The sequence below is a fragment of the Perna viridis genome, chromosome 4 (genome assembly GCF_037379345.1).
Source record: "Perna viridis isolate PV_CMFRI_1.1 ecotype Kerala chromosome 4, ASM3737934v1, whole genome shotgun sequence".
NCBI lineage: Eukaryota > Metazoa > Mollusca > Bivalvia > Mytilida > Mytilidae > Perna > Perna viridis.
The window spans coordinates 25805132-25825123 of record NC_142448.1 but is presented as its reverse complement, the minus strand read 5'-3'; the positions used below and the strand labels follow the sequence as shown (position 1 = coordinate 25825123).

General features: G+C 32.6%; 1 protein-coding gene across 5 annotated transcripts in view; it reads right to left on the bottom strand.

Annotated features, from left to right (window-relative positions):
* Positions 1–520: 520 nt before the first annotated feature.
* LOC148619485 (TBC1 domain family member 16-like) overlaps positions 521–19992 on the bottom strand; it is a 42618-nt gene continuing 23146 nt past the window's right edge. For 4 of the 5 annotated variants that reach the window (XM_088579395.1, XM_088579396.1, XM_088579398.1 and 1 more), the window contains 9 exons: positions 17888–19241; positions 14838–15004; positions 7323–7487; positions 5809–5957; positions 3967–4101; positions 3365–3551; positions 2659–2756; positions 1970–2198; positions 521–1512 (listed from right to left, as the gene is read on the bottom strand). In XM_088579395.1, coding sequence (XP_088435521.1) covers positions 1312–1512; positions 1970–2198; positions 2659–2756; positions 3365–3551; positions 3967–4101; positions 5809–5957; positions 7323–7487; positions 14838–15004; positions 17888–19241 — 2685 coding nt within the window. In that variant the 3' untranslated portion in view covers positions 521–1311. The remainder of the gene's footprint in view (positions 1513–1969; positions 2199–2658; positions 2757–3364; positions 3552–3966; positions 4102–5808; positions 5958–7322; positions 7488–14837; positions 15005–17887; positions 19242–19992) is intronic. The other variant, XM_088579399.1, reaches the window with a different exon arrangement.

Below are 19992 nucleotides of genomic sequence, written 5' to 3'. Positions count from 1 at the left end.
TCAAATTCGAATACAATGAAGGAAATATTATTTGAAGGAAATCAATTATTCAGAATAACGCTTGGATATCAGTTATTGCACTTAATCACCCTAAAGTTTCCTAGAAAAGCACAAATACTTTTTTTACCAATTAAGGATCCTATCAGATGCAATATTTAAAAAATAAATTGTCAAATACATGTATCATTTGAACAAGATTTTTTACAGTATTAAACTTTCTCTTACTGTCTCCAGATAGATAATTCTCATGAGATTTTAATATAGTTGTTGTATTCAACAAACTTCTATCATAGAAAATATTTGGTTCATACCATAGTAAATGTGAACTAACAAATTGTGACCAAGGGAGGTAACTCTTAATCAGGAATATCAAACTAATGTTTCAATTTGGTTTTATAACTTACTCCTGATAAATAACTTGAGTATGTATATAATTCACATTACTCAGATTGTACAATTCATGGTTTAGGTGAAATCTGGAAATCAGAACTACCTATATATTGTGAATCAAACACTAATAGAATTTATATAAATTTAATACAATACAAAACAACCACGATGAAAACAAGTAACAAAAATTAATATCAACAAAGGTATAGAATATAAAATAAACAACTTTCTCTGACAATCTCAATGAAAACTGACCTACAAACAAAAATAATTCCAGCTTCGTTTTCATGTACAGCAATAATTGGAAACAATCAACAAAATGTTTATTACTGACACAACAGAAACGTCTGTAAAGAATTAACAGAATATATAGAGTACATAATCAGACAATATAAACATCATGTTATTTAGTACTCAATTACAGTTTTCTAGATTAAATTCACAGAAATATTGTAAATATGAAATAATAACTCAACAAAAACACCTGTACTATGTACATGAAAAAATTCTGAGAAACATTTTATAAATTACAGATCTCCCCAATTGAGATTTCTTAAAATTTCTTGAGATTTTATGCCCAATGTGAAGATGCACATCATATTTTCATATCTAATATTTTTCCTAAAAAGGCAATTTTTAGTGTATTCCATTATAGGGAGCTCCTTTCCATGAAATAAATCATGAAAATGATTTGAGGTGTTTTTGAGTTGTTGTATGACATATAGACTGATGAATGAATGAATGCCACAATTATAATATCATAAAACAGATTCATAACATACAGTAAAACTTTGGAAATGCATTTAGACAGCTGAACCACTACAAGAAATAATATCATCTTAACATTTTATCTAAAACGGAACACTGTACTTTGAATGATGTATGATTGCCTGAGGTTTCTTTTGATCTATCTATTATGAACTATGAAAAAGAATGATTGCTGTGTGTAGGAGATGTTGGGTTGCTATGGTAAGGGCAAATGTTGTCACCATGGTTACCAACACATTCAACCATAGGTACATGTCCACTATCCCACATTCCAGGACCACAGAGAGCACAAAGTCCATGTAATGTGCAAGGGATCTTTGGAATCTGTCGAAAATCATGTAATAATCCTCTTGCCTAAAAAAGTAGGAAATTATCTTCTCTGTAATTAACACATAAAAAGCTTTAATCATGATAGAGTTATTCAACAAATACCTTAAAAATTGATTGTAAATTACCTTTTTTAATGAATTATCAGGAATAAATGTAAGTTTTAAGAAGTTCCAAGATTTGTCTGCACTGTTATCATTGAGAGAATATTTCTTTCATTTAAGTGCCCTTTTCTGATAATTGTAGATTGTGGTATATTGTACTGCTCTCTTGTTTATCTGCAATGGTGTGGCATTGTGACTCAAGAATATCAATATTTTTCTTTAATTAAAAAGAAGGTAATTTTTGATGGAAAATAAATCTTTGTCTTTTTTCCCCAATCAGCTATAATTCAAACAACTAAAGTATAGATGTTTATCATATACATCTATACTTTTGTAGATTTTTAATCAATTTAACTTTCATAATGTTTAAGAACACTTACTTTTCTCAACACTAAATCTCCATTCATATGCATGGCAAGACTACTGAAGTGTAACAATATCTCATCTGATGGCAAGCCCTGGTCTATAACATCATCACCATAGATACTCACTATAGCAACACAAATAAACAAATGGAAGTAGTCTGTTTGGTAGTGTGACCAACAGGCCTCCCAAATTTTCAGAGCATCAACCTCTGGAAACTCTCTTTTAAAACACAATAAAATCCATCTGCAATAAAAAAAAAATATTACATTTTATTCCAGTTTCATGATATTGAATGGAGGCAAGAAACCAATAATGGGAAAAAAACTTGTGTTTATGTGAATCCATGCCTTAATCTTTGGCTGAAGTAAGGAAATACATCTTTATTCACTAAGTGATATTTACACTCCACTGATGTGATAGAAATATAAATATCAAACACACTACTACACTGGATTCCTTCTAGCATATTTTGGAAGTGCCGTAAGCAGTTAGGATGTGATTGTTGAACTTTTTACGTAGATGCACATCATGTGTATAGGAAGTCTCGCATATTCTTGTTCGTCAAGACATCAGTGATATAACGACATAACACTCCATTAACAATAAAGTAAAATGTAGTTTGAATACATATAGCTCTGTCCCTTATCACAGGCACAGCCTCAAAACATATTATTCATACATCATAATTCATCAAATAATTTACCTATGGCAGAACAATAATTCCATGGCATCTTCTCCTAATCGATAAAGATGGTAGTAAAAATCAGACTGCATTATCCTCAGTAACTCTTTAAGGTAGTTCTGAAATATGCACAAAAAAAATGTTTCCATACAAGATGAAAATTGAAAATCTTATACACTGGTAATTTAAGTATAATTTAAAAAAATATATAGGCATGTGTATTAAAGAGTAATCAAGGTAACTAAGATTCTAGCGGAAATCAAAAGAAAGTAATCCATGGACAAAGACCAGACATGGAAAACTGACATACACAACAAGGAACATAAAATAACCAAAATAATGCATACAAAATAACAAAAGCAAATGAGCAACTCAGACTCTACTAAAAACTTGGAGCATGGACCAGGCACATCAGTTTCTAGAAACAGCTGTTGAGTTGCTCATAAAATGTCAAGTCCAAGGTAGACGAAAGATGAAAGAAAACTATGACACGTTGAACAAATCAGTTTACGTGGTGCAGATGGATGCACTGTAACGATCCACGATGATAAAAACCATAAAACTGCTGTAGTAATGACTTCAATCTTCAACACTTGTTTAAAATGCAGATCTGGATAATCTATTTGTTTTTATGTATCTTTCCCCTTGATTTCTCTGTATAAAAAAAAACATTTAAGGGCAATAACTATTTGATTTGTTAAATTTTTAAGAGAAAATATCTACAAACCAGTTGAATGTCCATGTCATTGTCTTTAGGAGAACTAACAAAGAGAGTCCTTTGCATTAATCCTACAAAGCACCAGTAAGCATCAGCCTCGTTCTGAATCTCAGCCAATACAGGAGCCAGTAAGTCAGACATACCCTGTGTGTATCCTAAGTGTGGATTAGCTACTGCATAGTTAAGTAATATGTTTCTACAAAATAAACAAGAAAATAAGTCATTAAGAGTCACACACCCTGGCTTATAAGTGACCTGTTAGAATAACCAAAATGGCATATACTGTGAAAGTACTTTTATTCGTGGACACCAAAGTTTGTCGATTTAAGTAAAAACATAAATTCATGGATTCTTGAATTTCTTGGTTTTGAAGTTTTCTGTATACACATCAATGGAAATTTCCTAAACATCAGGTACCAAATTTCATGCTTTGGTCTACCCACGAAAACCACGAAAATTGGTACCCCACAAACAATAGTATTTTCACAGTATATTGTTTTATTAAAGAGTTTATAACACCATGTGCTATTTGTTCCATGTTTCATGACGATGTGACTTTCATAGAAAAGTAAAAGATGTGTGTTCAATAGACAAAGATTACAAGTACTTACTGTAAGACCTCTATATTAGGGTTATCTTCTCCTTTGAAGTATTCATGACTCCTGTCAGTGCGGATGACATCCTTCTCTACTGTTGACTGGATTCTTCTCCAAAACTGCTCCTGTTCTTCAGCAGTCATGGATTCCCTGTTATAATAAAACACCATTTTAAAAATAATGATTAAACATTTGAATGAAGATTGAAGCATGTTTCTCATATTAATTTTTAAAAGTTCTTGATGGGAAAATTATCAGAAGGATAATCTAAGAAGGATTCATAGTTCTCAAATGAATGGTAGGTTATTTTTTAGTTGCGTCAATATTCAAGACAGAATCACCTCTTTTTTACACAGATCAAGGAAGGAATAAAACAAAGATTTTTTTTCTGTGATGATTCTTAAATTTTCAGCTACTGTGAAAGTACTATTGTTTGTGGGGTACCAATTTTTGTGGTTTTCATGGGTAGGCAAAACCACGAATTTTGACTCCCAATGAAAAGGAGATATTCATTGATGTGTACACTGAAAACCTCCAAACCATGATTCAAGAATCCACAAACTTGTGTTTCTTTCCTAATCCATGAAAATTGGTATCCACAAATTAGAGTATTTTTACAGTAATTATGGTATAAATTTCCTGTTTTTAGTTTACTCAACAATGTTGCTTTATGCATGACCTCAGTGATTCTGTATGGAATTCTGTAAGTATCTGTTGTCATACAGCATTAAAACCAATGAATACACAGGCAAAATATTTCCATATGATTTCCACCTTAATTATCAAATCAGTTCTTGAAAGTTTGATTTATTGGCTGTAGTTTAATGTACTATGGCAGATATTTCATTCAATTCAGGACAAGAACATCTGACCAATCAAATTTTGTAGTAGTTCTACACTCTGGACCAGATCTACTTTACAAGCTCACAGAAGTAACAGCCCATAGATAAGCATGTCATCACATTCAGACATATTATTCTGAGCCAACTAGTTGTTACTCTATCCCCTAAATATAGTGTCCTTGGCAGAGAAGCAAAGAAAAAAAATAAAATCATTGGTATGACTCAGCCAAGCACTGAACCCACTAACTCTCATACTTGAGCAAGTATGCCACCCTGAGATCAACGAAACAGTAATTTTGTGACAGAAAATCAAATTCATTGCATTGAAATTTATTTGAATTTCATATGCAGCTCAAAGCAAAGTTCTATCTACCCTGTTTATAACTAAGAGCTTTAAGGAGCCTGAATCACTCACCTAGGGATTTGAAATCATGAAGTCATATTATTTGATCATTTAAACAAAAAGATTTAGAGAGTTCCCTGCTTGCATCATTCCTGCTGTCCATTGAACCTCCTGAGCCACATGAAGGCAGAGATATAGGCCAAAATGTGTTTTCCATAGGGTTTCAAAGGCAAATTTGAGTCTCCAGAGCCACCTGCTGAACCACTTGAGCCACAGATAAAGTGGATCATTTCTAGAGGGCATTGAGATCATTCAGCCTATCAAGTTTCAAAACATTTGTACCTGTCATTTCAGAGGAGTTGATCTTTGAAAATTAACCAATCAGAAGCTGAAATAGTCTCTGGCAACCATATTGTTTTATCAAATGTGACCAAAATTTTATCACATGTTCAAGTTGTCTGTTTTATTATAGTAGACCTTTTTTAGAAGCTCTTGTATAAATCATTTCTGCCAAGTTTTGATAAAACTGGTTAACAGATTTTCATAAAGTTGTGAAAAGTTTATGGAAGACAGAAGACAGATGCAAAGTGATGGCATAAGCTCACCTGAATCTATGGTACAGGTGAGCTAAAAAAGTAGAAGAAAAAGATATTTAGAGGAAGTAATTTCTACCTCTGTTTCCTGATATCATGATATTCTATATATCTGTCATTCCTCAACTGTTCTCTGTCATCAAATGTGGAATCATATGGATAGTAATGTAGCAGGAATGGCCATGTTTCATGTCGTAGTCCTGGGTCCAATCCTCCAAAGAATATGTTCTGCAAAAAATGATGTTCCAATTACCAATGTGAAAAAAAAAGACATTGTCAATTTAACCAATAAGATTAACTAATGACTAAAAGACTAATATTTTTTTTTCTATATCCAACAAAGGCAACTGACCAATTTCTTGTCAATGACTGGCATTACTTACAGTAACTTGATTTAGCACAAGACATGTCAGACTTGTCATTTTTTTATCAATTCACTTAACATAAAATTCAGTTTCTATCAGTCCAACATTGCATGACCAAGATAAAATACATTTCATTACAATAGAACAGCCATAGTGATAGGAACTTTTCAAGCAAAAGTCTATAAAGATGAAACTTTGGGCTATTCATAGCAGAACAGACTTTAACCATTGATTTAGAATCAGATTCAAAATTAAACTGTGATCAGAAAGCATTATAAATTGTCTTCCTCACATCATGCTTTTTAAAAGGTGACTGAACCTTTAATGGAAGTCAATATCACAAGGACAAAGAACATTTATCAACTCAGTAGTGTTAGATGATTGTCAATACATCTGAGAATAAGACGTGATTTATGTGTTTTACATTTACTGGATACAGTATGTGATTACAGCAATTGAGTTGATTTATAATTTCATGTAAGAATAGAATTCAGCATATTTTTACAATACCAACTTCCTTGTTTTTAATATTGAAACATTGAAACTATCATCAGAACTGAAATGCATTCAATAAAATTTGTATTATATAGCTCTCTTTTTCAAAAATCTTTTTACCTCCCCCTCCCATTAAGCAGCGATATATCATAACTTTCAACCAGAATGTGTCAGAAAGTGAATGCTATACATCAATTTATGACAGGCAATAAATGGCAAAAAAATTTGTTCTTAAGACTTTGATACAAAAACAATCGACTTTTAAATATACATAATCAGCATTTATACAGTCATTATCCAAAAGAAAGCAGTTCATATCATTCTTGGCTTGACTCCACTACCATTTGATAAAAAGATGTAGTGGTAATCATTATTTCTATCCAAAGAGACTACCACTGATTGCTGACATCAATCTTACGAAGAATACTGAAGGAGAGGCACATACTACAACTAAAGAAATTATATCTGGTTATCCGAGATACCTCACTTTCCAAAATATTCCAGTAAAAGAAGGCCTAAACTCCTAAATTAGGTATGTAATATATACGCCATTAATGACTTTAACTCATGTAAAAATTTTAAGAATGGGCAAATAGTGTTTTAAATATCATCTGGAAACCATAGGTGTGACTGTCTAACTAATAAACAGACAGACAGACATGGAGATTATGTATACTCCCTTCCCCTGACTTGTTATGCAGGAGTATAGCAATATCCTAATAAATTGCTATACCTTTCTGAGTTGGTAATCCTCCTCAATTTGCCCATCAACATTCATATGTCTTTTCCACATCTCATCGTCGACCTGACAGTAAACTCCTTCCTCAGGATGGCATTGGTCATCGGTTAACTTAGGCCTAACTATCAGAAACTGTTTATATGGGTGGGATTCTTTACTCTGAAATGGAAAATATTTATCTCTTCATATTTTGAATAAACAACTCAAATTAGTTGGTATAATAACAGTAAAATGGAACCTGTCACATACAGCACACCATATAAATTATGTATGATAAGACAGATTGGCAATAAAGTTACTGAGCAGAATACTCAGAAGTTCAATTTGAAAGTTCCATGGTTGTAAATAAAAAGCTGTGTTATCTACAAAAGTATTGTTTCTGACAGCTATCCCCCCAAAAACAATGTAAGTAACTGCAAGCTGTATTGAATACATGATTTAAAATTTAAACTTTGATATCCACCTGCCTTTTTCCATTAAAAAAAAATATCTGAAGTTGGATAATTTTGGCTTGCAAACATCTCACGAAAAATATCTTTCTTCATGCATATTGAAATAAAATAACAAACATCCCTTAAAAAAATACCATTAAAATCCATGGACCAGATAAGGAAGATTTCTGCTAACAAGGTGTAAACATGTAAAGGACATAAGCTTTACAATCATTCAAAGTTGAATTGGCCAAGCAGTTTTTGAGGAGTTACACTAACAAAGATAATCATTGATTAACAAAAACCAATAAATTGTACTGTATCCCTCCGAAACTTCAAGATTTTGTCAAAAATATTAATTTCAAAGTTGGTAAACCTCAATAAAGATTATGACAATTCCTCAACCATTGACTTTTTCCTCTCTTAAAAATTAGGGCACTAACAACCTCAGAAATTCCTTTTAACTTATCTTTTCTATTGAAACAGATTCCTGCATGGTTATTGATTAACAGTGAAGACAGAATTTGACTGACATTATAACACAAAAACAATTTTTATCTAACGAGGAAAGTCAAGGAACAAAAATCGAGCTTTCACAATAGTTTACATTCCACAAATTATATTGAACGAAGACAATTGAGAAAGTTTACCCTAATGACGTGGGAGTAACATAGCAAATTTACGTCCATCTTTTGTCAATAACAACTGTTACTTAATCACATCTGTAGTTAATTCAGCTTTTTTTAAGTTGACAGTTGACGTTAATATAACAGTTGAATGGGATGAACAAATGCCAAGAGGAGTTACAGTTCCTAGAAAAACTATATGGAAAACTATAACAAAAGATGAACTATAATGAGTAATAATTAATTGTATATTTTAACTTGTATCTCTCAATCTTTCCAATACTCTTAAATGCTGTAGAACTATATTAACTTACTACCACCTAGTTTTTTTTAGTTTAACTGTGTATATATCTACCATTTATTTCAACTCATTAATACTTAAACAGTTGGGAAGGGTTATAAGAAAGTAACCATTACATTCATCCATTTACCAGTAAAAATTTTATGAATACCAAATAAAAAAAAAAAATAAAACGTTAGGATAGAAAAATACAAAAAAACCAAAACTAATGGTAAATGCAATTTGAAAAAAAAAAACAACTAAAACTTGAACCAAAATCCATTATGAATCAAACGAATGTCAACTGAATGTCAAACAAATAGGATTTTTATACTTACTCTTTTATGCTATTCATTGTCATAAAAACAGAAAGTAAAATTAAAAATCAAGAGAAATCACTGGATACATCAATGAACTGGGGGTATGAAAAAAGACAAAACACATAGAATAAGGTTTGCTTTTTAAATAACAATAAAAAAAAATAAAACAACAGACACAACCATACTTCATGTATAATTACATACTGTGAAAGAACTATTGTTCTTGGGGTACCAATTTTCGTGGTTTTCGCAGGCAGGCCAAACCACAAAATTTGGTTCCCCACGAAAAGAAAATTTCCATTGATGTGTATACAGAAAACCTAAAAAAAACCTGAATTCAACAATCCACAAACTTGTGTTTCTTCCCTAATTCAAGAAAATTGGTATCCAATTGAATCAAAGTACTTTCACAGAAAAATTGATGTGATTTTGACATGAAATTCTTGTTTCTTGTATTAAAATTTACATCACTTTCACACAAATTCTGTACAAGAGAGATCAACATCGTATGTAGGTTAGCTTGACACTTTAGAAGTCTAAAGGCAACAGAAAATTTTAGCCATTTTTTTTTTCATTCATATCTGAAAATCTGTACCTACAGTTTAATTGTATCTTCTAAATAATTTTAGCTATTCTAAATATAATCAATGCAGAGCATTTCATTGTTTACTTCTTCAAAGTTATAATAAATGAATCATCTTCAAAATCACCACTCAATCCTTCAATATCATTCCACAATTCATTTTTAAATGAGTTCCATCCAAATTAATCCATTCAAATGTAAAATGATGCAGATATAAGGCGATGAATAATTGATGAGTTAATTTACACTTGAACACTATTGTAGCAGTCCTAATACAAGTGGTACTAATTAAAAAGGATATTAGGATAATGTAACAAATAAAATATAACAATCTAGTTATTATATTAGCTAATGGCAAAATACATTGATTTTCTTTTATGGTACAAACAAGTCTCTGTATCAATGTTTAACGGGCCAGAAAAAAAACATTTCTAGTCTATGTAATATTACTAATAAGCTCACCAGGTTAGAGACTCCAGAATAAAGGCATATTAGCAGATAGTGGTTTGAAAATGATTGTCACAAAACAGATCGATTATAAGTTTACATCCTTTAGCAGGTATTTCATGTATTTCAGAACAAGAATGTTTATCAGAACCACCTTTGTACTAGTCAAACACACCAAACCAGATTTTTATTCTGCTAGCTCACAATCAACAGCACACAGGAAGGCATGTCACCCAACTGACACATTATTCATATTTTGAACCCAATCAGCCATCAATCTGTATCACCTATCAGGGTTTTCAAGTGCTGGCGATCAGTGATTTCACTGTCTACTTTGACATTGGCGGTGGCTATTTTGTTGCTCAAAAAAAAAATTAGGTATCTTTTGGTAAATGAGGGCCACCTACTTTTAATTTTCTTCCAATTACTTTAAATCTTATTGAGAACCCTGACCTATCAGGCACGTAGCTGAGGCCAAATTGAAGTGTAGGCAAAATTACGGCAGTGGGTCTGGGGGCCGCTTAAGGCCCCCAGCAGGTCCAGGGGGCAAAGCCCCCCCCCCCTGAAGCTCCGCAGAGATAGTGTTTTAGAGCATCATTTATACCTCTTCTGGATGTATTTTATCTCAAAAAAAAAAAAAAAATTGGCAAAATTAAGTGCAGGCAAAAGCTTTTTTGCCTAACAGCAGCTACACACCTGCCTATACACCAAATGCTCAGTGGAGAAACAGTAACTACCTATATTTAAAGTTTTTATTGCGATCCAGCAAGGGATCAAACCAACATCCTACTGCCCTTGTAGTGAGCACACTACCAAGAAACTACCAACCTGAGGTCACAAAACAGGCACTTTCTGTATCAATATTAAATGAGTCAAATAGAGAAGGCTTCCAATACATGTACCTGTAATCACTTCAGGTTAGATCAGGACACTGGAAAAGGTACATAGCTGGATGTGGTGTTTAAATATTGACTACCAGGTATCAATGAAAAAAAAAAAAAGAGCCAAGTACAATACAGTGAAAGGCCCTTTCTCAAAAATTATTCCTCCACAAAAGGCTTAGATAGATAAATCTACAGCAAAACGTCCTATAATTAGATAATATAGATGAACAATTTAATCAACTACTAAGTAAGTAAAAATAGAACATCTGTGTGTCTACGAGAGAGGCATTAACTTCAGTTTCATAAGAGATTTAACATTTGAAAATAATGACTTAAAAACAGTCGTTCTACATCTATACATAATCATCAGATGACATTGGGGAATTATAAAATATCTAACAGACTTTATAAAACCAACAATAAATCTGTTTTATTGACAAAGCTAAAATAATCTCTATTTCTAGAATGTGCTATACTATATAATAAGTTATTAGAAATCAATGACAATGTCTAACAGAGGAAATATCTATTATTTTGACAACATCCCATAACAATGGTGGTAATTACTTGAGTAGATGACCTTCAATACATTTGACACAGATATGTCAGGGTGGCTCTGTTTTTAGCATTCCTTCACTGTCTATTCATAACCATGAAAGAAAACATTTTGTTTTAGTAAGAAATATACAGCTGTTTCTTCTTTTGACACTTACTGGTAATTAATAGTACCCATAGTCATCGGTGGATTCAGAGGGATGGGGCCAACCCCCCTCCCTTATGAACAAAAGTATGGTTATTACTGGAAATTACTTGAGCCAGTCAGCTGCAACCCCCCTTTTCAGAATTCCTTGATCCACCACTGCTAATACAGTAAGAATCATCATTTTGCCTTAGTGTTCAACACATTGGCAGATACTTATTCATGCATATCAGGCCAAGAACATTTGATCAATCTAACAAAGCTTGTTTTTTACAAGACTGACACACACTTAGTCAGCTTAAATGTGTTACACATTCAACTTTGAACCACACAACCTAGATGTCACTTCAGCTTTTATTTGCAAAGTGCTTGGACTTTGAACCACAAACCACCTAGTTGTCACTTCAGCTTTTATTTGCAAAGTGCTTGGACTTTGAACCACAAACCACCTAGTTGTCACTTCAGTTTTATTTACAAAGTGCTTGGACCTTGAACCACACCACCTAGATGTCACTTCAGCTTTCATTTGCTAAATGCTTGACAAGGAAGCAGTAAAGACTTTGAACCACAAACCACCTAGTTGTCACTTCAGCTTTTATTTGCCAAGTGCTTAGATTTTGAACCACACCACCTAGTTGTCACTTCAGCTTTTATTTGCCAAGTGCTTAGATTTTGAACCACACCACCTAGAAGTCACTTCAGCTTTAATTTGCCACGTGCTTGACAAGGAAGCAGTATAGACTAATTTTAGTCTTTGGTATGACTGGACCAGGAATGGAACCCACAACCTATTGCACTCAAAGCGAGCATGCTACCACAGTACCACAAAAGCAAATCAATCAAAAAGAAAGGGGAGACATATACAGAAATATTTTGTTCACTTTACAACTAAATAAACTTTCACATCCTATTAGAAAAGTACATTATAAATTACTTTCTGTTTTCCTGCAAGATCACTTTCATCTAAACTTAATTATCATTACTAATATTGTCATAAGTATCTAACTATTCATCAAAAAATTGTAAAGCTTAGAGAACTGTTGAAGCCTGTACTCCTCACAAAACTACAATTTGGTTACATTTGATAATGCTGGAAAATTGTAAGTGCATCTCTTCATATATCTTCAATTATTCCACATTTGGTGATTGGTCTATTACTTAATCACTGGAGTCCCTCTTGTCTTCTCTTCAAAAATTTATTGGATTACTTCAACCTCATGTAACATATTAGCCCAAATTTGCTTGGAATATCTGATTTATATTTCCTGTAACTTAATAGTCCAGAGGCAGATAAGCATGAATAGGACAGTTTAGCTTTATACAATATATCTCATATCATCATCACGTACCAGTAATGACATGCACTATTTTCCCAAGAATTCTAATCACTAGTATGAACAATTTTAAAACCTATTTGCATGTAATTGTAATCCTTTGAAAAACACACTTATTATTACTAAAAATGATAAAAATTGGATAGAAAAAAAGAACAAAATTAGCAAAAATTGGTTGAAAATCAGACTTTTTGGTTCAAAACACAACCATGTGAACTGAAGATTTTATGCAGCTTATTATGACACCATTAATGTGTAATATCTATAGCCTAACTGACTTGACCAACAGTACAACCTACATTTTGACCCTGGCTCTGCTTTATCATTTAGTTATTGTATTTTCTTTAAATTTCTCTCATTATGGACAGAGCATCAGCATTACCCTGTCTTTGCAGAATGTAAGACCAGAACTATGAATGGCTAAAAAATTATTCTGACGTAAGTGACTAAATTTGTTGACACAGAAGTAGACAATTGCGCAAATGTGACATTGAGCTCCGTCCATCATAGGCATAGCTTAAAATCATATTATACATCATTTGTGTGTTTAGGTGACAGTTTTGATTTAAAGGACCGATAGCACATGTTTTTGTACTTTTAATTAATTTTAAGCTATTGTCCTTCAGGATTCCCAAATCGGCCAAATATGTAATCCATTTCCTAATTAATATCAATAGCCTAATTAAAGTATTAACTTGTGAGTACTTTACTAAGAACAAATTACCAGGAAAGCTGGCCCAAGTACTTATGTTCAGCCACATTTAAATATTTGTTCAGATTTTGTTTCCTAACAAATAAAAAAAAAACAAATATATAAATGAGTCAGTTCCACCTACTGAATTTCCACAATTTATGAGTAAGCTAAATGGACTTGTGATAGCTAATATACAGTTTTCTGTAACATTAGGGCTACATTGATAAAGAACTGTAGAAACACACTGACAATGTAACATTATGGCTACATTGATAAAGAACTGTAGAAACACACTGACATTTAAGGAAAAATAACATAACTGTCTATTTGGCTATTTCACATAATAAATGACAAAAACTTCCAATTAGGCCTACATTTAGGTCTACAATTAGGTCCTTATTTAACTCCTGTAGCTATTGATTATAATTTTCTTCTTTTTTTTTCATTTCAGTTTGACTTGACAGTAAGCTCTACTTTCCATGAAAGATAACACATGGTTCAAATTAGTAGTGATCCAAGGTCCAAGACTCTCCATTTCTGACATAAGACCTATGAAATTTCATTTATTTCAACTGTATTTGTAGACTCTTGGTTTCCCACAAGTGGACCATAGATTTTAATCTTTTAAAGTTTAGGGACCTTCCACTCTTAGAAGTAAAACAATATCAAATTAACCCCTGATATAATGAAAAAATATGTGATAATACAGCACTAGTGGTTTGTAAATATCTTTAAAACATTGCTCATTCAAGAATGCCACTTAAATATGCTAAGGCAATCTGACAATGAAAAAACGATAGCAATTCTTGACAATGGTGCCCTGGTGCAGTTAGGATCACAACTTCTATGTAAAATATTAATTATTTTTCAGGATTTCAGGTTTGAGGGAGTAAGAAAAAGAATGGATCAATAAACTCATTAAACCAGGCTGAGCACAAACACAATTTTGGGTAATAACTATTGAATAATCAAGACTTTGTATAAATTTTGTTTTTCTCAATAGCCTATTCATAATTACTGAAAGAAAAGAAATTGTTAAATGTTTTTTTCCTTTAAAAAATCATGTCAGATAAACAGATACGAATATACAACTAGTTGAAAAAGAATCACACCAAGTATAGAATAATTCATCATTTACATGTAAAACAACCAGTAATATTTATCCAGAAAAAAGTTACACAATTTACTGAAAAATATTACCACTCTTTACCTGATCCTGGGCAAACAAGTTCCAGTCATTGAAAATTTCAGCTAGCTTGTCGAGGCCACCTGTATGGAAATGTAAAATCTTGTACTGACTCTCACGACTGGCTATCACAACCTGGCCCCTAGTACACTCAGGATCACTGTAGAATAATCTCAATGACCTCATTTGACCTAAAAAGGTAGACATGCTTTATAATTTGATTGAAGTCTTATATTCTTTGCTGATAATTAATGCATTTGAAGATGAGATTGACCAGACTTGAATATGCTGTAACAGTAGAATAGATTGTTTTCATTTGTCTTTAAACTGTACACATGTCTATCCCCAATATATCCAATGTCACATAGTTATGATGGCATTGACTGTGAAATATGCACACCGAAAAAACAATAACTGTGAAAAGCCTGTATTGTCAGTTCCTATAAGGTTTTACCAAAGGTAAATTCCAACACTTGAATAAAATCAACCTTGTTTTCTCAAATTTGTAATAATATCAAATAAAATATGGTAGGGAGTGAATTTGGGTGGATACCAGAAAGGTATTTGCTAGTTGTCTATAAACTCCATCTTAAGGAGGTAGACCAAGGTTAAGGGAAATAACCCTGGAAATCAGTGATACGTTTGTATCATATTTAATTTCACAAAAGCCTTTTAAGTTTGCCTTAGAAACAGAATGAAATCAGTCTGAGTTGCTTTGACGCTTACATGAGATTAATGTAAAATGGTGAATACGAACATTCCAATGATTTGTAAGAGTTGTGTCCCTTAACCTAGGTTACCTCCTTGAATATAAAGCAAAAAAGATAACAACACTCAAATTAACAATGCTAGGAGATAAAATATTCAGGTGTAAAAAATCTCCACATCTATGGATATGAACATAAGAAACTTATATGGTCATGATAATTGTGACTCAGAGCCAACTTCTTGTCACTCTGTATTCTGTATAATGCATGCCTGTTGGACAAGCGGAAACTACAGTGTATTTTAAGATTTTTTAAATGACTCAGAAACTTCCATACAAGTGGCAAGCAACATCAGAAAACCAGTAGGTAAACATTAAGTAAATAAGATGTACAATTTTGCCAAACTTAAACAGTTGTTTTCAACACCAAACTTAGATACATGTATACTGTACAGGTAGTTTAAATCAGCATTTTTTCTTTATAAATTCAAACTTCTGTGTGCATTGAAAACTTCACAAATAAAACTGTAACTATTAGGCCATTTCAAATACAGGTATAATGTTCCTTGTGTGTCATCAAACTTTACTAAGAAACTAAACATAAACATGTACAGGCTAAAAATGTACAGAATCCTAACATTATCTGTTAACAGGCTTCTATGATTAATGACTGTCACAGAATATGGAACAATGATTCAGAGAGCATGTCAACTCAGTGCCAAACACTGATAGTGATAATTATATAATGCTTAGTAAAAATAATTCATCATGATGGATGAAGCATTCTACTATTAACTAATTCATTCTGTCACCTAGCATGCTTGCATTGGTGTCACATGTTTTAGACACATGTAAATTTATCAACGTTCATTTTATTCTAATATGTATCTCTAAAATACCAACAGGACTCACAAGCAATGAAAACTCTTTCCAGTAATTTTTCAAATAGCACTGAACTTGAAGATAGACAGAGCTATATTTCTTGGGAAACACTGATGTCAAAAAAGAGTAATCAAAGGAACCAAGGTTATAGCGGTAATCAAAAGAATGTAATCCAGGGAAAAGACCAGACATGAAAAACAGACAAACACAACAAAGAACATGAAGTAACTAAAATCATACATACAAAGTAACAAAAGTAAATGAGCAACTCAGACTCCAATAAAAACTGGGAGCATGGACCAAGTGCACCGGTAGGGTATAGATATTTATCCTACAATCAAAGTCTTCATATATAAAAATACAAAGTGTTGAATACCAGGTGTGCTGTATTTGTACACAGGTTAATTTTTGCATGTATTTTTTATGCTATGCCCACAAGTATTGGAAATTACTATGAAGTTCAGGGTTTGGGGTTCCTCATGCATTCAGTGTAATACCCTGCATCCGAAATATGAAATAACTCAGCAGTGCACAATCAGGGTAAATTACAATTAAATACTCCTACTTATATTTAAAAACAATTCTATTGCTTTTTCATTGTATGATAAAAATAAAACAGCTTGATGTGACCACAGATGACAAACATTGAACATATTTGACTTAACATTCCACTTAATACGGCTCTTAATTTGGATTGTGATTAATGATTGACAAGATTCTGACCAGCAGGAAGAAAGTGGTCAAAGAACTTTGAATTTGCTTTTAGACATATGATAAAAAAATAAATTACCGGTATGCAGTGTACAAATATGGCCACAGTTATCACTTCCAAAATAATCCCATCCTGACTTCTCTGGTATAGCACCTTGTGATACAATTTTAGAGAAATCCATGTATACACATATTCTTAAGCTGTATCATTTAGTTGCTTGCTCTTTGTCCCTTTCTGACCCCTATTTCCATACATTAAAGGCTCCATTAAAACCTTCCTGTTGTGGTATGGAAACTAGTGCAACAATATTAAACATGTTATAGGAATATGTGCACCTTTCTTAATGCTCTTGTTTTTGGCATTTTTCAGTCCTTAATGGTGTATTTTATAACCCCAAAAATGTTTCCCAGTCTGACCTTTGTGGTCTAGAACATTATAATATGTTATCATGTGATAAATATCCATCACTTTTTTAGTTTTGTAGTAAAATTCTATGAAATGCTTGTTTATGGCCCCATATTCCAAAATGGTAGGAGCCATAAACCCAAAATCAATAACAACCTTTCTTTTAATTATAATTATTAACTTTGCAGCAGAATTTTACCACAACCCATAAATTTCATATTATAACACAAAAACTAAGTGTGTATAGACGACACAACAAAGACAGCACCACACCATTATTTGACCTAAAACTGTTTATGGTCATACAATGTATAGTGCATAATGTTGTTATCACATGTATATTGTAGTACAGACTTTCATGACACTTACCCAGGTCAACTGAGAATACACCACATATATGATCCTTCTCCTTTTTTCTGTGACCTTTACCCTGTGAATAAGTTAATGAGTTATGCGGGAATGTTAAATTATGTGAGTATACAGATGAATCACAACTTGATGGTGATTCTATCATATTTTGGTCAAATGAAGGATAATTATCTGGTGATGAACTTAAACTTGGTGGATTAGAATCAGGCCCAGATGTGGTTGTTGATGACGACCTTTCTGACAATGTTCTAAAACGTGTTATAGAAATATCTGGAGTTGTCACAGACTGTCCATTAATGTCTACTTCAGTTTTCTGCCTATAATTCAAGTCTGAAGGAACTTTTGATCTTTCATGAGGTACATTTTCACTAGATCCATTTTGAAGAGAACTTTCATCACATTCAAATAGATGGTCACAATGGCCATTTTCAGTCACATTTTTATGAACACTTTCTTTTAATTCAGTTAGCATTTGATTATAGTGAGCACCAGATGGACTTGGATGAGTAGAGTCTGAACTCAGACTTATTCCTTCACCATCAGTAGATTGTGAAATACTAGAACTGCTATCAAATTTACTCTCATTTTTGTTTATATTTCTCTCCTCACAATATATGTTATGTTCAGCCATTGAATCTTTGTCAACTTCTTCTGTTACAATAACTAAATTATCCCCCTCCATTTCAATACTCACTGATTTATGTGGTCCAGCATTTTCTTTCACTTTTGCACGTAATTTATTTCTCTTTAGCATGGCAGCTAACTGTTCCTCTGCTGTTAAACTATCACTAGTATCAGGAGAGGATAACTCATCCTCTGTACCTTTGTTTTGTGCATTTACACAGTTATTTCCCTTGCTTGTTTGTAAATTGTTCACATTGACACCGATCTTGGTCATTCTTTGGTATTCTCCTTTGAAATTTTTCTCATTATTTTGAATTAAATCTTCAGGTCCAAGACCTGAATCAGTTTGTGATTTATTACTCATACTTAATTTTCTGCTAGCTTCTTCATTCTGGCCCCAGCTTTCACCACTGAGAAAGTCATCTCGAGAACCTACAGATAATTCAGAATTAATACTAGAATTATCTAAACTATGTTTTTTCTTAGTTCTGACTGGACCCTTGTCTAAATAGTATTCATAAAGTTCACTATTTGCTGAAACAGTAGAACCCCTGGGTGAGCTAGCTGGGGATGGAGTATTGACTTTAGTGAATTCTGGTCTGGCTTGTCTACGAGGACTTGGTCTCATCAGAGCTTCATCTGTTTTATTTGGACTATTTTCAATGCTCCTGGGATTCTTCTTTAGACTAGAATTGGGAATCCAGGTCAAAATAAGTGTTGGTCCCCTAGTCTGAAAAATATTCAATATAAATAAAATACATATGTAGATTTTATTTGTGTTAATCATGTCTCCATAGTATTACCAATAATGGAATCTAACACTCATAATGCTTTTACGATTGTATTAAGTTTTAATGCCATTTTCTAACAAACATAATAGTAACATTAGAAAGCTTTGATTCAGTATGATTACTGCCCACTTTTAGAGATTCCGTCAGAGCTAATTGACGATGAATGTTTCATATCATATTCATCTGTTGCCTTCATAACATCAAAGGTAACGAAAATATTACCATTTCTAAAAGTACAACCCTCAGTAGATTTACCACTTTCAGTTATATACTGAACATGGTTTTATATCTGAGTGTAATGTGTAATCTTCACATTTGTCTGTTGGTCTGTCCATTCAGCCAATTGTCAAATTTGTCTGTTGGTCTGTCCTTTCATCCAACTGTCACATTTGCCAGCACTCCACAGTATTGTAGAACTGCCTAATTTTGGTCTTGTAATCTGATGCCTTGTAACATTTATCACTTTAAAAAATTGTCAAGCATCTGTAAATCTATATTTCTAGAAATAGCTCAAGCCAAGGCCTTCAGGATGCAGTAAAAATTTTCTGGAAAAAAATTACCCACAGCATATAGGGTTACCATAGGAACCATGCAAAAATATGCGAAAATTTGCAAAAAAGTTCATAAAATCAGGTTTAAAAATATCAAATTTCCCGCAAAATATCTGAAATTTTTATTACAATCCCTGAA